The following is a 22,927-nucleotide window of genomic DNA, read 5'->3' as shown; positions in this document are numbered from 1 at the left end:
TGTTTCCGCTAACGAGAATCAGACTTCCGCTGCGACGGTTTTCATAATAAAAGCACACAAAACGTTACAGAAAATTACGATTTTTCGTTTCTAACATCCATCCAGGTTTTCCACTTAGCCAATTCTGGGTCGCGGGGACTTGATCATGTTCTTTCCTTGATATTTATTTATTTATTTAAATACAGTACTGTGCAAATGCCTTGAGACACCCCTTATTCCTTTAAATTAGTTTTTTTTAAATGCGCCCTCTCCAGGCTTTTTGAAGAAAATCTTTTTTCCTTTTCACTCATTTTCAGTCCAGTCCTTGTACCTGACCATTTTCAGATGACAATTTTAAAAAAATGTTTTACACTGACGTTTGAGTCATTCAAACAAGTGATGAGCTAGTTTTATGTCCACACACAATAGACAGTTTGTTACATTTCAGTTTTATTACAGTTTAGTTGAATACACAATAATAATAATAATGATAATTGCTAACCTACATATTTAGCGATTTATCATGCAGACCTATCTTATTCACACAAGTTATCTAAATGAGCAGATTGTTGTCACATGAAGTGGTTTCATTTATTTTCCCGCAGTTACACACTATCCTCCAGGGGATTAGCTTCACTGATGCATAAGTGTGGGTTAGTTCACAATGTGAAAAACACCAAGATTGGACGTTGTGAGCAAAGACTGGTTTAATGTGCAATCACAATGTTGCCGTTATATGAAGGAAGAATTTGTTTAAAGAAACAGCCACAAAATGAATCAGCTACAGGTCCATCTTGACCATTTCTCCGTGTTACTGAGGATGTCACACTCAGAGGTTGCAGTCTTACATCAGCAGCATAAGGAAGCTGGTCAACCTCACTTCCTCTGAGAGCAGTTTCGATTCCTGTTTTTATATTTATATTTGGGTGAAGTTCTCTGAATAGCTTTACTATAGTGCTTTTAACTGCAATAGATTAAGTTAGTGGTCTGCTAATTCAGATTAATTCTGCATACTGAAGACAGTGACTCTCTACAGTGCAGTTAATTTCAAAACTGCATCATTCATCACACTTTGCACTCTGTTATCTAAGAAACTTTAATTTCATCTGGTTTTTGCCATACTGTCTTTAGTAAGCCATTTTGCATTTTTTTATTGTAATGCATAGTCATATTACCTCATTATATTTGAGTTAATTTATTTTTTAGATAATTAAGATAATTGTTTGATCCTGTTTTATTTAATTTTATTGAGCTATAGACTATTTTATTCATTTAAACTATATGTTGTTGGGCAGATCATTAGGTATGCCTTTAAACTCCTCAATCAACACAAATATTTAATCAGCCAATAACATGGCAGCAACTCAGTGTATTGACATGTTGAGTTCAAATTGAGCATCAAAATAGGGAAGAATTGTGATTTAAGGAACTTTGAAAATGGCATGAATGGGATGGTCTGAGTATTTCAGAAACTGTGGATCTAGTGGGATTTTCCCACAAAATCACCGGGTTTACAGAGCATGGTTTTCTGAGGGAAAATGCCTTGTTGATACCTGAGGTCAGAGGAGAATGGTGAGACTATGTCAAGCTGATAAGGGTCAACAGTAATTCGTTACAACCAAGGAGGAAGAGCATCTGTGAACCCAGATGAGCTGCAGCAGCAGAAGTCCACATCAGGTGCCAGTATTGTCAGCTAAGAACAGGAAACTGAGGCCACGATTTGAGGCTACAACATTTCTGAGGAATGTTTCCAGTTCCCAGTACTGGCAAGGTGTACCTAACAAATTGTCCAGTGTGTCTATACCCTATGCTTGAATAAATTTAACCCCATAATATTTTCATCTTGATCCCAATGACCTGATTTCTCTTTTGTGAAAGGTTAAAAGGTCTTTCCTGGGTGCCAAAACACTTTATATACAGATAAGCCCCTGAGATGCATGTGTGTTATTGTAGTCTTAGTTATTAACAGTTGTTGCATAAAGGGGTCCTTTAAGGCCATATATGCACATTTAGGGGCATTACCAGATGTTCAGGGTGTACGTTGTGGTTTGTATACTTCTTTTGCTGTATTTGTATGTCTGCAATGAAAGAGACAAAAAGAAAAAACACACAAGAGGATCACAATGAAGTGTTTTATTTAAGGTCAAACAGAAATTGCAGAACTCATCATAGGCACAGTAACTTACTCATAATTAGCTATACACTGCAAAATATATTGGCATGTAGCACAGCAGCACATACAAGCACCACAAGCAGAAAACAGAGTGAAACAAAGAAACAGCAGTCACGTTCAAGTCTGCCCAAGAGTGTCAGAGTTTTTTATGGCTTAGTCCTGAACAGTCTTTGGCCCTCATCATCTTCCACGGGGGTGTCGTTCAGTCGGCGATTGTACCCAATTTAAAAAATAAGTTGTGGACTCAACAGAGGATGTAATTAAATTGATATGATTGGCACACGCTCAGTTCACGTGGCGGTTTTAGTCATTGAGATGTAGAACCTAAAAGTCCAGTTTGCACATTAAAGGCACAATCACAACTAAAATGAATCGTAACAATACAGTGATTTAAAACCCACAGCATGTACTTAAACTGGGACAGCAATGATGAGGGGAGCTGGTGAGTCAGTAGAGACGCTTTGGTGAGTTGTGGGTACACGTCGTTCAGAGACCCGTCCCTGCTCACAAACTCTTTGAAGTCAATATTCAACAGTCAGAGGGCTGTGAACCGATTCTCCAGGATGACTCAGTCAGTTCAACACTAGGAGAAGTGCCATGGCAACAAAATCGCTGGCTTTGGGGGCAAATAAAGAGGATCACATGTTCAAATCAGCAGAACCAGAGTCATGTGAGGATGCTGCTGCTGCTGGGAGAGGAAAATATTGGAAAAGCCGTTTGTTTGCAATTTAGTCTAAAATCCTGAGGAGAATTCAGATTTATTGTTGTTTTGGTTAATGACAAGAAACAGGAGAGTTTAAAAAAATTACAAAATGACAGAGATGAAGGAGAATTTAAATCTCTGTTCCTCTGTGGTCAGATTTAATATCGGCTCCTATTTTGTTTTTTTCCAGCCTGCAGATGGAGCTACTCTGTGCTTTATTTCGGTGCTTTACTGGAGAGAGGAATGTGTCTGCATGTCATCTGCTCAGATTAGGTTCTTACATATGATCCACCTCTCCTGTTTGATGTCAGGGTCGCATATTATTAAACCACAGAGGATCAATCAACTGAAGTGAACTGAAAAAAAAATAGCTTTATAAAGCAAATCATTTGTAGTTTACAGCTAGGCAGTGCCATGCTTAGCAAAGAACAGGGCTCTAGCAACAAACAAAAGGGCAGATGTAAGAAAACAATAGACATATCGTTAACAATATATTGATTAGATTTTTTTTAATTGACTCTTTTATCTGTATTTATTCAAAATAAATTTTGAGTATTCTGACATAGTTATGTACATAAGTGCAAACAAGGTGAACATCACACATTCGTATACACCTCAGTGAGGATCGACATCACCCAGCACAGCTGGGCAGTAAGAGACCTCGAGACCACCTTCTTGGCCAAAACCTGAGCCAGATCTCTCGGTCTGTAGGAGGCAAACGGCAAAAACCGCTCGCCTCCACAGAAAAAAGATCTTCCAGTTAGTCCAAGGGTCTCTTTACCTCCCTGACAGATGTTTGCTCTAAAAGCCAGAGTTCATTCCTATTTCTCAAAAACACCATGTACAAGAAGAAAAAACCTAAATATAAAATGAACGTCAAATAAACAAAACAAAATAAATGGCTGACCTCCCCTAAGGACCTTTGGATATTACAAGGATTAAAGTTTTTTCAATCACGTTGCAACAAGACAAACTAATAATTAGACATTCCCTTTTCGGATAGGTTAGTGCTGTATGTCATCTCAATTATTGTGGAAAAAAAATCACTATTAGGATAATAAAAAGGTAGCCATGTTGTCATTTTGTTGCCATAGCAACAGCAACTATTACCATTAACAATGACTCCATCATTGTGTACAAACGATTTTCATATCATAATGTTTTTCATATTGGTCTACACAAACTATTAACTACATATAAATGATTTTTTTGTTGTCATTATTGTTATTATTATTTTCATGCCGCGTTTTTTTTTTTTTTTTTTTTTCAGAAAAAAAAATCTTACATTTATTACATTTTCATACACAGCTGTGACATATGATCGAGGATTAAGGCCCTTTGTTTGTATTCTCAGGACTGAGTTAACTGTGTCCACATGCTGAAGGATCTGATCACAGGACAGCGAAGATCAGAGCTCTGCACACGTTGAACAGTTATGATTCAGGACCGTGTGGGGAAAAAAAATTACAACCAGGCCCAAAGGTAATCAAGTACAAGAGAATGAATGAGGGAACAAAATTAAGAGGTAAAAACATTGTTTGTATTTTTTTTTCTCATGGTGCTCCACAATCCTCAAATTAATACACTCTTGAGCCTTAATAGATACATTTAAATGTATTTAAAAACCTCAAATGCCCTCGAGAGGCACAGTTTATTAATCAAGTATTCTGTTTTTCCAGCTGGACAGTGAAGGCATACTGATGATAGGGGTAGGGTCACTTAAGGAGGGGATTGGCTGGACGAAGCTAGTCTTTAGAAAAAGGGACCTGTCTGGACATTCTGATCATCAGGTTCATAGAGACAGCTATGAGCCTACATACTGTTTGATCCACCATGCAGATAAAAAGTCAGCTATACTTTAAAAAATACTTTATTCAACTATTTTGGGAGATACACTTATTCACAAGATTTTATATCACTCTTATGTCTGTATAGTAAATATGAAGCTTAAATCAGCTGTATGGGGCACTAGCCTGTTTCCATACAAAGTGGAGCTACACAGATAAATTAACAGGTATTAGGTTATTACAAATAAGGTGTCCTCTAAAAGTATGTAAACTGAAATAGATATTTTAAACCTCAGTTTTAGCATTTTAGGATGAAAGCATTGCATGAGATAAAATACAGACTGGCTTTAGCTTTTATTATGTGCTATTTAATACACAAACAGCACAGAAATAGATAGTTATGCATCTTGATATTTGTAGACCAGTTCAGTAGCGTTTACTTTAGGCTACCTTTTCGCTGTTCAGTCAACATGCTTTCATATGGCTTCTGATGTAGAGGATCTGTGGATTTGTTCTCTGCTCGGTCTGTTTGACCTCAGCACAGCCTCTGATACTGTCGACCATGATACTTTCCTTAGTAGACCTATGGTTTCCATTTGACTAACCTTCTTCTTATTTATCTGCAAGGCTCAGATAAATGCGAGGCTCAATCCTGAGCCAGCTGGCATCATTCAGGGTTTTTCAGAAGTTTCTTATCGTTTCTATGCAGATGACATTTACTTATACGTCTATCATTTTCTATTATATTTTATTGTGATTTTTCACAGTTTTTATTTATTTTACACTATTTTTTGCCAAGCACTTTATAACTTCATTTCTGTGACAAGTGCTTTTATAAATAAACTTTACTTATATACTATATAAGAGCTAAAGCCACCTACTGTTTTGTCTCATTTTTGTGCTTTAATAGCAACTTCAGATGCACAAATTATCCAATAATATCTGTTAACGCACTTATAGAGGGCACTCTATTCTTGTTTAAGTTGGCTTAAGTTATTACAAACATTACACAGTTTGTCCAAAAGCTAACTTTTAGTTATCTAAAAGGTGTAAACACCTTCCATGCAAGACTGCACATTTAATCTTTAAAATGGATATAAAGAGGGCACTCTGTAGTTTTATAGATGTTTTCCTCCTGTAATTATTTCTTCATGGACAGTTTACAATCCATCTGGGTTATATTGCTGGTTGCCTGGCAACCTCACTGTTCACAAGCAGTCACGATGTGTAATGCGGTTGTTTTTGCACAACTGTTTATTAAGGTGTGCTGGCCTTTTCTCTGTGTTAACTAGCAGCTCTTTCCAGCTTAGTATTAGCACAGAAACATAAGAGCAGCTCAGATCTTCTGTCTTTAAAAAAAAGTAAGCAGATATGTGTACTTTTTCTTAAACTGCCACAAATACGCCATTTGGGGCATTTAGGTGGTCAGGAGGGAAAAGCTTTTACACGCCCAAAATGAGGGTTAATCCCAGGATTATACCTGGTGCTGAACTTGCAGCTCTGGCTGGGTGGGTTTTCTGCACAGTTATGTCTCCACAAAGCCTTTCTACACCAAAAGTTAACAGAATCAGGGCTGCAGTACTGGGACAAGGGAAATACATGTGAGAAAAAAGGTAGCATGCTGACTTTCTGCCTAATGAGAATATGCTTTGTTTATAGTGCTTTGGATACTACAGAGGGTAGGGGTAGAAAAACTGACTAGCAATAAATGGTACTGAAATGTACCTGAATTGTGTACATTTGTACTTCAAAGAGTACAGCAGTCTGCTCTACCTTTTCTGACAGTGAAAGATATTTCTAAAAGTAGTCACACCACCCATTAACATTAAATATAAATCTATATAACAATACACATACTTTAATATGTCTTAACACAGTTTCATCATGGTACCTACAGTATGTGACCTCTGAAATAGTCTATATAGAGTGAACCATTACATTTCAGCATGCCTGTCTTTTAGAAGGGCATGTGTAAAGTTTTTGCATTAGATACATTCACGACACATTAACATTATTTAAAATGAATAATGTTCAATGGGAGATGTGTAATATCTGCAGCATTTACATCTAACCAAATATGTGATCCATCGTCTTTTCTGACACACGTATGTATGCACACAACTCTCTGATTTATTTCCTTACATTGACAGTAAGACAGCACAGCTGTCTCAGAGAAGAAACTGATACAAATGTGATTTCATATTATAATAATGTACCAAATAACACATCTGTCTTTGAGCACTGGTCTGGTCTTACAGTGTACTGACAGTTTTGTTTGAGGAGACTTGAAAGAGGCACATTTGAATTTGGATATAAGTGATTTCAGCCCAGTTTCCAAAGCTGTTAAGTTCATTTTTTTGTATACACCTACAAAGCAATTCCTTACACACTTGAAAGTCCCCCCCAATTTTTTTTTCACCATCAGACATCAAGCATGAGAATTGTTCATCCTTTTCTACAACTTGATTCTGGTTATAAGAATATTTAGAGTCTCGTCATTTTTGACAAACAGGACAGCAGTAGAAAGACATGACATTTTAAAGTCAGACAGGACATTTTCAAGTTCGAAGCTTTCTCCCTGCAGAACCATAAAACATAAAAATCTTGTGCCACTTATTTAGTCCAAAAGCCACATTAAACAAACAGCCTTTTGAAATACATCTCTGCATTAGAGAGGGAAACATTTATTTGGAGGATTTATCCAGATATTGCATTAAACGGGCAGTTCCTTGCATATACCGCAGACTTTAGGCACAACAAAAGGAAACCGATCTCGCTTCCATCTTGTGCAATAACTGACATCAGGTGTAAAAGTTTAAGTGGCATTTACAGGCGAGCTGAACACACACAGAATCGGTTTCAAAGAGTGTTCAGGTTTCAAATCACAGAGGAAACAGGATGAACCTTTCCTTTTTTAGTCGTTACACAGTTACCCATCACAAAAGAAACACAATCACTGATCGGAAATCACGATTCAAGAAACTTCACAGCTCAGGTTTATCAGTTTTGATGATTGGAGCTGTCTGGTCTATTACTGGAGAGTACTATACAGAGAGGGGCCCTTACATAGAGAACATAACCTCAGCTGCTTTAAGGCAGTTTATTTAACACATCCTAAAGATATCCCTCATCCCATCTTCTTTATAAGAAGTAATTACATACTAAGTTACTTTCACCCAGTCTACATTTTTCAATAAAACAGGGGGGGCGAATCATTCATTGCATTTAGGAAACTCTAATATACATTTTAAGAGGCATTTGCTGTAACCAGTAGACTTTATCCCAATAGCAGCTACAGGCTAATACACTCTATTTACGTAACTAATTCTTCTTTGAATTATTTTTGGGACACTAAGTCTCCTCTGCAGCTGAGCAGAAAAAATCAAAGGCACAAACAAATGAACAACAACCCCTTACTGACGTATCACCGGGCAAAATGAGACCATGATGACAGACTGAGCGGTACACGTCGTACAACACAAACGTCACATTTGCACTCATCTTGAAACGTAAACGTGACATGATATGAAACACTCTTTCACTTTGACAGCCCGTCATGGTTGGAGACCGGCAGCTGGTCCGTCTGAATTTTCTACAATGAACTTCTCAGAGTTTCTTACTTTGGAACAGTCAAATGTGTTGGGTGGCCTCATGTGATGGCTCCGACCCATAAAGGGCATTTAGTCTTGAATATATATGTGTGTGTGTGTGTGTGTGTTTATGTGTGTGCACATGTGCTGCACTTTTAAGGTGTGGGCATGTATGGCTGTAAGGACGAGGGAGCTCTATTGCTCGCCCCGATCAAGTCAGTATGCATCAGGGTGGCTGCTTTAAAGCAACGGTAATACGTCCAGGTCTGTATTGCATGAACCATCGCAGCTCTCTTACGTTCACAACATGATATCAGTCGGTGTGCACTGTGGGCGAGGCACATGTTTGCTGCAGTGCTCGGGGTTTATGGGACTTTAACTGGGGTTTCGGGAAAGGCTTACTGAGTTTAGTGCCACAGGAGCTGCCACCAGCAGTTTGGGGACGGGGCAGAAATGGGTTTCCATGGGAATGCACTGGAGCTCCACCGGATCTGAAGTCAGAAGCTCCGAGGGGTCTACTGGAAGAGAGAGAGGGGGGGAAGAGGAGGAGGAGGAGCTGTGAGTTCTTACAGACACAAACATATGCAGGCAAACCTCTGTAGCAGATTATTTTATACTGATATCTGTGCTTAATTATAATGATCTTTTAAAATTATGGGCAAAGCAAATAGTCAAGTTAGCACTGAGGTTGTTTTTATAGATGTTAATGCTGAATGTGTGTTATCACCTCACTTTACACCTTTGCTTGTTTGAATCTTCACGTCAAAAAGAGAGAGGGTTGGGTGTAACATCTCAGGAAGGAAAGTTTACAAAATCTGTGATACCTAGTCAACTAGTTATGCACTCATCCATAGTAGCAGCAGGTTAGTTCAAAATCATGGACTGGTATGATGCTGGTAAACCGAAAGAATGCAAATTTAGTTCATTTCAGGTAAATTCCATTAAAGCTGCATAGTAGAGTCGAGCCACATGTGATTTCATCTTAAATGTGAAACATTTTTTCCTGCTGGTTTTGAAATTAAAAATCCCCATCATGTTTCGTAAAAATCAAAGCAAACGGACTTCTGTTTTAGCTGTAAGTAAACAACAAAAAGCAGCAAACACCACCAGTCAAAGGATTTTAGAGCGCTCTCATTTTTATACATATTAAGGGAAATTACATTGTGTAATATCTCAGTGCACTCTGAGTAAATAATGGTAATGGTTAATCCTTCAGTTTGTGCAAGCTCTTAAATCAAAGTGATGTTTTTATTGCTAAAATATCAAATTTACTGCTTTACAAAAAAACAGAAAGAATTAGTAAAGCACATTATTGTTTTTTGATCGAGATGGTAAATTACAGCTATTTACTAGTTTTGGTGGTTGAATGCTATCTAACGCTTGATTAAGTGTGCTGGCTCAAATTCGGGAATAAAAACGTGAATTCAGTTTGTTGTTTGCCAAATAAATAAAAACATAATTTTTAGTTTTAAGCAAGTTTTTGACAGATTTCTAAAATATTTGTGCTTTTTTTTGGTGTTTTGTCAGGTGGTCTAACAAATTTGTGAAGCACTGTGGCCACTTTCAGTTGTTTCCTTATTCACGAGAGGTCACCACAGCAGGTAGCTTTAATTTGGCAGATTTTCTACTCTGGATCCCCTTCCTGATGCAGCCCCAAAGGGATCTGGATCTCCTCCTGGGATCAAACCGGGACTCCTTCACTTGTTAGGTGGGCTCTGGGCTTTAATTTCAGTGATCACTAGGACATAAAAGAAAACACACATAAAGAATGAAGAGGCAAATTTGATAAAAAAAACTGCTTAAAATTTTGTGCCAAAATTAAGGTTTAACAAGCATTTTTCATCTTTTTGTGTTGTGGATTTTTTTTTTGTCACATATCTCTTGTAACGTCTGTGTTGTACCGGTCTTTCCACAGTGGCGCACACATCAATGCACTTGCGGGTTGACCTGTCTGGTTAATCGAAGTTAAACTCTCTGTCCAGTTTGTTTCTTCAGAAATTTCAGGTCTTTGTGCTGCTGTGGGATAAACTGCAGACCCAGATTGCTTCAACTCTGTATTATATTTGATACACAAGTTTTTGTGAGTTTTTGAAATGTCTGCATCGTCAGTGTTGTTTTATTCTCTCTCAAAAACAAAATGTTTTAAGCAATAAAACATACCACATATAGCAAATTGATATTTATTTTCTTTTTTAATTTGTCAGAAGGTTCAATAAACGCTCCAGTTTCAAAAAGAATAAAACATTTCTGGCCATTTTTCACAGTTCAGGATTTTCAGGGCCAACGGTGCATCAGAGGGTGTAGATTGTTCCTGTACAGACCAAGGGTTTCTAGTATTTGAGAAAAGTTGGGACACTTACGGGTGAATTTATTAACTTCCAGAGCTGCAGGAAAGCTGTAGTTCAACCAGTTTTCTTAAACTTAGACTTATTTTTTAATAAATTTACACATTTTTCTTTTCCTTTTTCCTTTGCTGGTGACCTGCTGACCTTCGTACCATTCAAGTTTATTAGAAATTTAAATAATGAGGGTGCCCTAAATCATTTGACTGGTAGGTTGTATCCAAGCAAATTAAGTAACTGTTTGGCTGCAAACATTTATTTTTATATGATATATATTTTTTAACAGAGATGAGAGCTGGCATGCTTTAATGCCAGGCCACATACTGCACACAGTAACGACTGAGACAGACATGATGTGATTCAACACCAAACAAAGACACTCAGATGAAAACAGTTGTCAATTTCAAGATTCCTCTCAAAACGAGTTGTTTTCATTTGCTCGCATCATAAGAAACAGAAACGTGAGGAGAGATGAAATGTGAAGATAACACGTGACACTACGGGCAGACAGTGAAAAGGACTGAGATCCTACAGAGCTAAAATCAAAAGAGGACTGAAATGAAAGAGCAAACCTGATTCGAGGCGGCAGATTCAGCGAAAGGAACATTGGTGACTGGGGTCGAGGCCGACGAAACAGTGGAGGTGGTGGCACCGTGCATCATGGGAACTTTTATTCGGGCGAGTCAGACGAAAGACAGAGGACGAGGATATGGGCGGGGAGGAGGGAAGGGGAGGGGAGGGGAAGGGAGGGGGAACAGGAATGATATGGTTACCATGGCAAAATGTGTAGGATCAAAAGTCATGGCACAAGTCAAGTGATATTGCCAGGATGAATTTGAACAAGTACCAGGACACATGCAAACAAAATCAGAGATAAAAGGAGAAAAAAATACATATTTAAATAGCTGACAGGATACAAAATAAAAAAAAATTAATTGCTCACCAACAAAATGGCAGTTAAACAAACAAAGCAATACACAGTCATACAATCTAATCAGACTGGAGTATCTGATAATTGTATTGAATGGACGGAGCATGTGTATGGAAAGAGCAAATGATCCATAAGAAATACTTTTATTCCTTTCGATTACAATGGAAGAGAAATCCTGAGAATTTAGTGATTTAATGGCAATCATATTTTATCGTTGCTCTGAAGTCCTGAGCTGAAGGTGCTAAAGACTGAAAGTACTGGTCCATTTTTATCCTCATTTGAGTCGCTTTTTATTATTATTATTATTATTACTAACTAAACAAAAGGCACTGGAACAAATCAAAGTTTAGTTGACTACTTGCAAAGACCAACAAGTCTGAAAACAGCACACATCTTGTCTAAGATGTATAATACTATTAAGATTCTCAATTGGTGTGTGTCAGACCAACCAAACTCACATATATGAACATAAGCCTGAAATATGTACACAAAACATGCACTGTGCTATTGTCCATCATCATACACAGCACAGCTGTGGCTCTGCAGCAACATTAGAAAGCATCTCTCACACCCAGAGGCGATAAGGTCATCGTCTCACTGCTCCACAGAAACATATAGTTGATTCATACCTTGAGCTGAAGCTTTTCAGCATAAACAAGAACTGAATTTGTCACATTTAATCTAATATGTTGCTTTTAATTGCACTTTTATCAATGTAACTTTAAAAGGGTTTTTTTATATTGACTTTGTATTGTCTCCGGCATGATCAGTTACTTGATTGTTGTGTTTTCCTTGACCTGTCACCCTGGACAGGATGTGCACTTCTGTAATCTATGGCAGGATGCAGGACAGTGACAACATCCACTTGTGGATTCATTATACAATAGATCGGCACTGTGACACTCAAACTGGTGTTTTCACCCCAGCTTCTTAATTATAGCTCGACTGAGGACTGTGAGGATGTATACACTGGGATTAATGTCGTCATACATGAAGAGTAGGGACACCAAACACTGTTATTGCTTTTATGTTCTATTTGTACATTTACCAAGTAGGAAGGATATAATGAAATTATGTTTTTTTGGTTGCATTGTGAGAAATGTAGTAGTCAGAAGTTTTCATACACTCATCATTGTGGTCATTTTGGGCTGGTAGCTTCTCTTTGCTCACTCACTGGATTGCCCAACACAGAGCTACACCTGCTTGTTGATGACTGCTAAAAGCATTTGGTTGAGGTGGAATCTGTTAAGGAATATTTAACCAAAATATCAGCGGGTTTGTTATGTGTATATAACTGAGAGTGTCTGTTTACCTGTGTGGATTAGAGCAAATTCCCAATAAATTCAAACTTGTGCAACAAATTCTTGTTTTTTAAAGCCATTAAAGATCTATGCTGTGCAGGTTGAAATATGACCCTTTTTAATTCATTCCATTTCCCCATGCTTCCCTGAGCTTGGCACTACAACATTTTTAGGACATTTAAGGATTGTTAAAAAGGGCATCAAATCGATCTGATATCCAAACCAAAATCTCGATATCTTTACTGCATGTAAAGAAAAAAACCCCAGCTCATTCTGAGGGGATCGTGTGGAAGGCTCTGATTAATTTTTCATGCAACCATACCCATGTATTGACCCATATATTGCACTAAAGTGAGACTACCTCTTCTGCTTAATTTTTTTTTTATATTTTCAAGTGAGGTAAGCAAAAGCACAAACAAAGTTTCCCACTGTTATAGAAATGCAGTCTGCTTTAGGCTGGAAACTAAAGTGGACAAAATTCAGCAAAAGAAATCCCCAAAAACAAAACCAGAGAGGGACTCGGACCATCCTGAAAAAGTATTTTACTGCAATTTATAACAGCAAAGACACATGAAAATATTTTGCTTCTTTTTTTCTTTTATGTCAAAATTATTCTCCAAATGTATTAAATTTACGTCCTAATATCAGTATGTAGCACTGGGAAATGTAATAAAGGTGGAACTGAAGTTAGGAAACACACACACGCAGACGTATGCATGACTAAACATCTTCTGCAACTTTTTGTGATTCTAATCTACCAGATTTTTAGTTCAGATGGACTGACCGAGTGAATCGTGTATCTGTGCTTCTCATCACTGTTGGTATCCCTAAACTATCTGAATAGAAACCCTGCATCAGTCTGCTGCTGTTCCACGGTTATGTAATCCTGAACAGCATTGACCTCAGACATAGTCTAATCCTCCATGGTTAAACTACAATATTCTGATATTTCTGACATCAGTTTAGTGAACATTTGTTTCGTGCATTTAAAAGAAAATCTGTAAAACCTTCCTCTAAACCAGCTGGCACTTCACTTCAGCCCTGAAGTGAGCTTCTGGAAGCTCTAAGGAGGGTGGTGCAGGTGGGGTCCTTGTGTGGTGAGCAAAAAAAGGAGGTCCCTTAATCTGTGAGTACAGACACTGACAGGAAGCTGATGAGGTTTTTTTCCACTCCCTGCTTTCCCAGCAGTCTGAGCTACCGGAGCTGGCACAGTTCATGTAAATCCAAATGCTTAAATGATTAAACACTTGCACTTAAGACTTGTTTGTTAAACTGGATGGAGAAAATCAGTGTTCGACTTCAGCAACGGAGAATAGTCGGTTCTCATTGTCAGGTCATCCAGTAGTTTGGTTTTGATTAAATAACGCATAGTCCATGAACTATGCTGCAAATAGAAAGTCATCGTCCATGTAACACTTCCAGGTTTAGGTCTGTCTGCTTTTGAAATTTCATTCCCCTAAAGGAAAACCGTTTCACATAAAACACAAGAAGCATGAACTTGAATCCCTGCTAATCAATTCTACTGCACATGTACGAACTACACAATTTATAGTTAACTGGGCGAAACATGGTCACCTGTATGGTCGTGCAGGCCTCTGATTAACACACCAATCCTACGGCTGGTCACATTTTGTACAAACACGTACATAAAACAAGAAACAGATGACAGCGAAAGTTAAGACGAGAGAGCAGACAAAGGTGTGCCCACAGGTTCAGGTTAGAGCAGGTAGCACAAGCAAGCAGCATGGAGTTAGTGCACAATGTGTACCGGCGCACAAAAACACACTGATGCAAGCTGCTGGTAAAGTAAAAGTGCAAACACCTCAAATCTCTAAATGCTGTAGTGAAGAAAATGGCATTCAAGTATCGAGGAATAAAAACTGCATGCCAAGTGTGTATGTGCACATGTACTATCCTATTGGTCAAACGTCTAGGTTTTGCTATGCTTCCCTGTTTAGTTGGTGATAGTAGCTTTGTCGTCTCAGTTTAATTGTAATTAAAAACCTTTATTTTAGTGCCAAATTTGCTTCCTTGGTGCAGACACTTTTATTTTTACTTCCCCGCATTCCCTCCAGACTTCCTGGAGAACGTAACAATCAGCAGTCAAGCTGAAGGTGATTATCAACTCCACCAGTAAACCCGGGGTGTCCTCAATCTATCTTGGAGCCGGTTCACATGAAAGAGGTGGTGTTGGCAGCATCTGACCAATCACAAACATGGCAGCAGAACAGCTGATTTTACAAAGGAAGACAAAGCTACAAAAGACTGGAAAAAATGCTACAATAGAAAATGTTTAGGTTAACTGACTTGTCATTATCAAAGCTCAATCATTAAGGCTCAATAGGATCTGACATATTCAGAAATCTGCACAAGACACTTGTAACCTTATTCTTTGAGCTGCAGCCCCGGCTGTGTAAAACCGTCTGAGAGCAAGGACAGAACAATTAAAAAACTGAATTGAAAGCAGTAGGTGTGCAGATTTTATGAACAGTCAGTAATAACGAGTATTAAGTGTTCAGTTTTAGGATCAGACATGATTTTAAGCCTTGCAGAACAAATGAAAATAAATAAAATGGCTTTAAAACTGCTTGCTAGATAAAAATGAGCATTAACGTTGCTCTTAAGGATCTATATTTCTCTAAAGCACGACCTTCTCCTACCTGGATATTAAGGTCCACCTGTTTTTCCAGGACTGATGATGGCATTTTCCTGAGAATTGGTTAGTGACTAGGCGGTTGTTTCCTACGTGCAGGTTAGGTTTGCAGCTTTAGCTGCCATAGTGACTAATGAACCACCTTTGTGACTCAAAACTCTAAGTTAAACCTGAACCTTGCTAAAAACCTAATCCGGCTTTGTGGTTTAGGCCTTTAATGTGTTTGTCTCTTTAAGCTGTGTCCTCTGACTCTATGGCCTCATCACAAGCCAAGCAAGAGTGAATCCGAATCAAGCAACACAACAGACAGTGGAACAGAAGAGAAGCGTCACACAGCACAGAAGCCCTGAACAGACACAGCAACTTCTTCGTCCTACAGTTCTCCACCTTTGTGTTTGTGTGCACAGGCCACTTCTTGGATTCAAGGTTTGAGGGTGTATGAATTCAAGGGACCTCCTACTGGTGTTGCTAAGGTTTCCAGAGACTCACCAGTGGGGATAAAGGCTGGTTGCTGGAGCTGCATGTTAGCCAGGGCTTGCTGGTAGTGGAACATGCTGGGATTGAAGACGGTGGCAGCAGCTCCGTTGCTCTTCTCTAAGACAGGCCTCTTTGGTAGCGGCTGCATGGCCCCCGGGGGCAGACCCTGGCCATGAAGAGAAGGATATGAATGAAAGCAGTGGTTATCTTTCAACACAGGTAGTGATGGGTGTACAGAAAACACTCTCCCTGGAACAAAAAAAACAAAAGTAGATTAATCTGGTGTCATCTCAGGGTGAATATAAACTTTACCATTAAGATTACATGGATGCTTTTTACCACCACAAGAGGGCACTGCAGTATCTAAGATTAACTGAAGTGATGTAAGGACAGCCCAGAGGTCAGGCCAAGAGCAAAATGGGGCTTCTATCATTTCATCTTCTAATGGGGCCGGTGCTGAACCATCAAAATGCTATGGAAGATAACCAGGATATATAGGTATAAAACCTTAACACACAGGCCATTAATGTGGGATGTGGCTGAAGCAGGAGTATGTTTGAATGACCCCACCTGATCTACAGAAGTAACACAGCAGCAATCCCCTTCTTTACTGAAGTTAAAACAATGTTACAAGCTAAAACCAAAACCAAATTACCTAGAAATGATCTTTCTAAGTTCTTTCACTTTAATGATTTGTATCTTCTTTCAGTAACTATAGATTACTCACATCGATGGCGTTAGTCATTACAGGCAGCTTCACTCAAAATAGTGAACGATACGATAGAAGCAGTTAATGTGCTAAAAAACAAACCGTTTAGACCAGATCATCCTATCTGAAGCAGGATATTATGATCTTACATTGTATCATTGAACAATATAGCACCGGAAAGGAAAATCTGCTGCTGGTAATACAGCCTGGACTTGACGTGACATGAATTGTCCTGTTTTTTACTGCAACTTGGACACTAATTTCAGTGATAAGTGTTTTGTGTGTGGAGCACATATGCTGTCAAGAATCTTTGGCAGGGAAGCTTTAGAAGAAGCAGCAACTGTTGTACTCAAATAATCTTCAAGAACCTGATAAACTGAAAATTGTAGCTTCAGGAACACAAATCAAGAGAATAACATAGAATAACAAACTATTTTGTGAAATGCTGTTAAACAGCAGATACAGTTGGGTCTATAATTTGTAGTTTTGTATAAACAACTACAGTCGATTTTAAATCAAACAATCGAGATGTGATTGAAGATCAGATACCATCCATCCATTTTATACTGCTTATCTGGGTTCACGTCACGGGGGTAGGAGTCTAAACAGACAAACCTGGACTTCCATTACCCTAGGCAACACTTCCAGCTCATCCAGGGGGACACTAAGTCTTTCCCAAGCCAGCCGAGATATGTAATATCTCCAGCGGGTCCTCGGTCTGCCCCGGGCCTCCTTCTGGTAGGACATTAAATCATTCAAAAGGAGGCATCCTAGTCAGATACCCAAACCTCCTCAACTGACTCCTTTCGAGGTGGAGGAGCAACACTTCTACTCTGAGATCATCTCGAATGACTCAGCTCTTTATCTTATCTCTAAAGGAGAGCCCAGTCATCCTTCAAAAGGAAACTCATTTCCGACACTTGTATCTCTGACCTCATTCGTCTAGTCCCTACCCAGAGCTCGTGACCATAGGTGACCACAGGTGAGTGCAGGAACATAGACAGACCGGTAAATCCACAGCTACGTTTTTATGCTCAGTTCTCTCGACCACAACAGATTGGTACCAATCCAGCCCAGTCATCAGCAGGTGAGGCCTGTTTCCTTGTTACTTCATAAAAAACTTCACTTTAATTTTAAATATAAGACCCAAAGAGACGTAGAAAAAAACTGGAAAAATCAACAACCTGATCCATTCTTAAAAAGAAGGAATACAGTGGCCAGCTCAGCAACACCAAATGATAACAGAACGATTTCCACGATTAAGAAAAATAGCTTCCCAACATTTAACAAAGTCATGAACTTGAGAGAATGCAAACCACTGGTTACACTAAAGAACAAAAAGGCCCAAAAAAGTCTGCAAAGTTCTAGAAGTTTTATTTTGTGGGGGGAATAGATAAAGCTGCCAGGAGCAGAGGTAGTGAATGTGGATGAGTTTAAATACCTGGGGTCAACCATCCCAAGCAGCAAACAAAAGATGTGAAGAAGAGAGTGCAGGCAGAGTGGAGTGGGTGGAGATGAGTGTCAGGGTGATTTGTGGCAGCAACAGTGAAAAGGGAGGTTTACGAGATGATAGTGAGACCGGATATGATCTTTGGTTTGGAGACGATGGCACTGACAAAAAGACAGGAGGCCAGCATGGAGGTGGCAAAGCTGAAAACTGTAATTCTCAAAGAGCTGATGCAATTTTTTTGTAAAACCCCTAGAAATGAAAGCTGAAAGTCCAAACTTCAATTACATCTTGATTCAACCCAGCAGTGCTATTAATTAAACAGAGCAACAAAACAAAAACTGTCCAACAAATTATGGATTTAGCTGTATGGCAGAGGTTGGCTTGCTTTACAGTTGGCTTACACGCATGTTTTTCTTCTGAAAAACATGAGAATATTTTAATGCTTATTTTTGTTAAAAAGTACAGAGACACAGTGTCGAGGACGACTCACCAAGCCTGAGGACGGGGTGTTTTGACCGGCTTGGTGCTGTGCAGCCTTGATTCTGGCCTGCAGGTGAGCTGGAGGGTGGAAGTACTTGCACTTGTCTCGGCTGCAGCGGCCTTTAATATAGTCCATGCAGACAATGACCGAGTTCTCGTTGCAGTCCACCATGCCCGCCTCCAGGGGGTGAGCGTAGCGGCAGTCGTTCTCACCTCGCGTGCAGTTCCCGCGCTGGAATTCTCTGCAAACCTGGCGGGGCAGGTGGGAGCACCGATCAACAATCACCTTTCAGCGTTTTTCCACAAAACATAGAAACACAACAACTGCACGCTGGCTGCATACCTCTAGCTTGTCTGTGCGCACATGTTTTTGTGCGGAGGTGCCATTTCCCATGGCTGCCAGACCGGTAGGACTCCCGGGGACGAGCAGGGGAGTGCTGGGCAGCAGCTCAGGCATCAAACCCATCGCTGGGCCCATGTGGCTCAGATATGGACTGAATGCCATGCTGGGACTCGTTGCCAGAGAGGGTGTCACTGGGAATGTTGTCTGAAAGAAAGAGAACAAGAAAGAGACAATTTATGGCAGAGCTTTCAATAGGAGGCTTGAAGTGCTTGACTGCCAGCACTGCTTTTTACAGGAATAAGAACAATGCAGCTGCCTAAACAACTTCTACAAGCATGAAAAAAAAGCTGAGCAGGCAGAATACATAAAAGACTTTCAATGTCACTTGAGATTCTGCAAATTTTTCCTTGTACAGTAAGAAACTTTGGCTTTCAAACACTTTTTAAAAACAAAAAGGCTCTTTTTATTCCCTCTTTCATGTATGTAAGAGGACAGAAATAACCAGCATTGATAGAGTGAAATATTATTCTACTCCTTGTTGTCTGTTTAGCGCACATCTTGCACACGGCACGGTGTTTTGTTGACTGCATTACTGTAGAGTCATAGTTTAGGATGGGCTGCTCACTATGGGCTGCAGTTGTGTTCCAGGCAGCATGAACTGCATCTGCTGAGCCAACATGGCTGCCGCGGCCTTCTGCTGGATCAGGTTGTTCCTCCCATTGATTTCCAGCTGGGTTTTCAGGTGCGGAGGTGGGTGCAGGTATTTGCAGTTCTCGCGTGTGCAACGCCCCTGAAGAGGAGAGCGGAGACAGGAAGGATGAGCATAGAAGCTTTAAGCAGGCAACAAAAACTCACTCTCACTCAAAAAATAATTAAATAAATAAAAATCACCTCTTATCAGAGCAACCGATTCAAGTTTAGCAGAGGAGTCATCCATATAATCAAGTGTAATTTGTTACACTAAACATCAAGGATCTAGTGTGCTTTCAGAGGAGTCCTAATGACTATGCCTTATAAATTTTGGTGAATAAAGTACTAATGAAGCCCCAGAAGAGCTTCTGCTGCATAATTCATGAGAAAAATGCAACTGCTTTGTAAAAGAGTTCTGACGAATATTCAAAGGTGTTTTTTTTTTAAATTTCTCAGGATATAATCATTTCATTTTGTCATTAAGTCATTTTTTGAGGCAATGTGAAACGACAGGTGTTGTATTTGAGCCAGCTTTGGATTTTTCCACAGCAGAAAAATAAACTAAAGTGACAAGCGATAAAGCTGGAGGCTGATAACACATGCTTAACTCTCACCGTCCTCTATGATAGAGTCAGTATCTCCATCGGGAAGATATCAGCTCAAAAATAAAATAAAATAACCTATTTTCTGAAATAAGGGAAAAACATTGCAGTGCATGAGTGAAAAAGCAAAAGCAGTCATTACTGGAAAAAATAAACTCACAAGCCAAATTTGTACATTTTGACATAACAGAGGGAAAGAGATATGAGCCCCCCGGGGGTTGTGCCAGGAAGGGTATCCGGCGTAAAAATCTGCCAAATCAAACATGTGGAGCTACCTGCTGTGGTGAGCTCTTGTGACAAGGAAGCAGCCGAAAGTGGCTTTGATATAACAGATGAATTGATACAGAACAGCATCAGCCAAAAAAAAGCTGGTCTGCAAAGAATCATGATATCTTCAAGAAGCATTTCAACTATGAGTTAACTGTACATAGGCCTATAATTCATATATGCAGACTAGATTTATAAAGTAAAGTTGGGAACCAGTCCTTACTAATTATTAATTTCTGTTTGTGATTTTTCTTTTCTTTCTAATAATATATTAAAAAAATGTTTAAAAAAAGAAAAATCATAGATACGATAATCTACTGAACACAGAGATACATCCATCAGTACGTGAGCTTATGTAATAAGCATCTTTATTTGTAACTGATTTCCTATTCTTGAATTCTAGCCTTGGTTAAGAAAATAGCTGCAAAATTTGCTGGGTGAGTTTATTGAACGTCACCTGGACGTTCACGTTGGGGTTTCTAGCAATGTAGGTCTGTAGAGAAGAGAGAGTTGTTTTATATCAGTCTTTTAGTAATAAGAACAAAGGGAAGTGAAAATACCATTTTTAAAGTGAGAGAAATTAAAAAATTCTTTCAAGGTAACAATGTTTCCAGCGATGTTGTGAACCATGTTATTGTAAATCAACCACGAACTGCCAGTCAAAAAGAACACTGTGTATAGATTTAAACCAAGTACACCTGACCACAGCACCTGAAAAGGCACAAACCTACCAGGGACAGAAACTGTTACCGGGAGGGTTGCTTTTGCCAAGCCTGTGCCATCACCAGAAGCAGTGTAGGTTACAAAAGCAAAGATCAGCCAGCACATAAAGAAAAAGCAGCCTGTTTTCCTGTGCAGAATCACCATCCAGTGCTCTTTGCACTGGTTTTCACTGAAACTGCTGCAGTGGTACTTTAACAGATTGCTTTGTATAAGGAGTAAATAAGTCAAATAATGCATTGCTTTAAAACAAGCATTTACAATTGATAAGCTGATCTGAATGATCTAAAATCTGACAAGCACTTTGATTGATCTTCTTCATCTAAGTTGATTTAGCTTTAAGTAAACTTAAAAAGGCTTTATATTGGGTTAATTCTAATTCTATTTATTTAATTAAAATGCAGTTTAACGTAGTTCCACTACGGCACATGAAACCAATGTGCTGCACGATGGGTTTATAACTGTTGCTAATTCACGACCCTTGTCCCTTGTTGGGCTTTTACATTCACATTTTACAACATTCATAACATAAATCAACATATATAAAACCACAATAAACTATAAATACATAGTGTAAAATATAGTGTAGAAAAACAAAGAATTAATATAATTTCCAAAAGTATTAATAATTATAAAATTATAATATAGTTATTTAAAATGACTACAGCTCTGATTTACCACTAATCCACTCTTGACCTTTATGTTAAACATTATATATCTGTAAATGTGCTTTACACATTATAATCTTTTATGCTAATTGTCCAAATTTAGATGCGCAATGTGGTATTGCTTGTGATGCCTCTAGAAAGAATCTTTGAAGTCAGTCATTAAGGAAACATAAATGAATGAAACTCAATTCATTTCTTTACAATACTACAATGATGTCACAACTGGCTTTTTATCCATAATTTTCAGAGTGTGATTGGATATTTTCACAACTTTTCTTCTTTAATGTGCCATTTCTAATCAACAGAAATGAAAATTTCAGGGGCTTTATATTAAAACAAACATTTCCAAATATCACACAGCTCTGCATTATCATGGAATAGAAATTAAAAGATTATTAAATTGGATAAACATCGCAGGACACCGAAATGCCAGCTCCAGTTCTTTTTTTTTTTAAATCTGATCATCTAATGAGACTACAACTCAGCTGGTTCTAGCTACACTCTGTAATCAATGCCATGGATTTACAGATGCAACTGAGGATAATCTCATTACTGCACAATACGTGGATATTTTGAATTTATCATCTCAGAAAACTGGGAAAAATTAAAGTCATAAATTACCAGCGAATCTTATCCTGCATCAGCAGCTGTGGCCAAAACCCGTTTTGATCAGAAGTCATTCTTCATGCTCCTTTTTACTTGTCATTTCTGGCTTTTTGACAAACTCTAAATCAGATTTGGATCCATTTATCTAAAAGCAATCAATTTGGCCCAGAATTCCGTTAAAGCAGTGTCCTTGCTCCCTGGCAGACTGTGGGGAAGGTGAAGATGGTGCTGCAGGAACACTGCAGGTCAACGCACACTCAGAGGAGAAACTGCAGTCTTCATTAAACCCCTGGGCTGACAGCATCTGTCTGCTCCTGCAGATGAGTCGTTAACCCGCTAAACTACCTCCGCTGAGCCTCGGCAACATGCTCTGTCATCAAACCACACCCACAGAAAGTCCCTCGCATTAGGTGATCACGAGCAAACCAAGAGCACTAAAGCAGAGGACAATAATAC

General features: G+C 38.9%; 1 protein-coding gene across 4 annotated transcripts in view; it reads right to left on the bottom strand.

Annotated features, from left to right (window-relative positions):
* Positions 1–6,526: 6,526 nt before the first annotated feature.
* mbnl3 (muscleblind-like splicing regulator 3) overlaps positions 6,527–22,927 on the bottom strand; it is a 31,760-nt gene continuing 15,359 nt past the window's right edge. For 2 of the 4 annotated variants that reach the window (XM_085363083.1, XM_085363091.1), the window contains exons 4-9: positions 19,544–19,708; positions 18,919–19,122; positions 18,586–18,825; positions 15,949–16,102; positions 11,147–11,241; positions 8,673–8,747 (exon numbers count right to left, since the gene is read on the bottom strand). In XM_085363083.1, coding sequence (XP_085219209.1) covers positions 8,730–8,747; positions 11,147–11,241; positions 15,949–16,102; positions 18,586–18,825; positions 18,919–19,122; positions 19,544–19,708 — 876 coding nt within the window. In that variant the 3' untranslated portion in view covers positions 8,673–8,729. Of the gene's footprint in view, positions 8,751–11,146; positions 11,242–15,948; positions 16,103–18,585; positions 18,826–18,918; positions 19,123–19,543; positions 19,709–22,927 lie in introns of all 4 variants that reach the window. The other 2 variants (XM_085363100.1, XM_085363105.1) reach the window with 2 other exon arrangements.

This window comes from Diplotaxodon limnothrissa, linkage group LG2, assembly GCF_057381915.1.
Source record: "Diplotaxodon limnothrissa isolate DT_005_m linkage group LG2, D_limnothrissa_male_GT1.1, whole genome shotgun sequence".
Classification (NCBI taxonomy): Eukaryota; Metazoa; Chordata; class Actinopteri; order Cichliformes; family Cichlidae; genus Diplotaxodon; species Diplotaxodon limnothrissa.
This window is presented reverse-complemented; position numbering and strand designations above follow the sequence as displayed.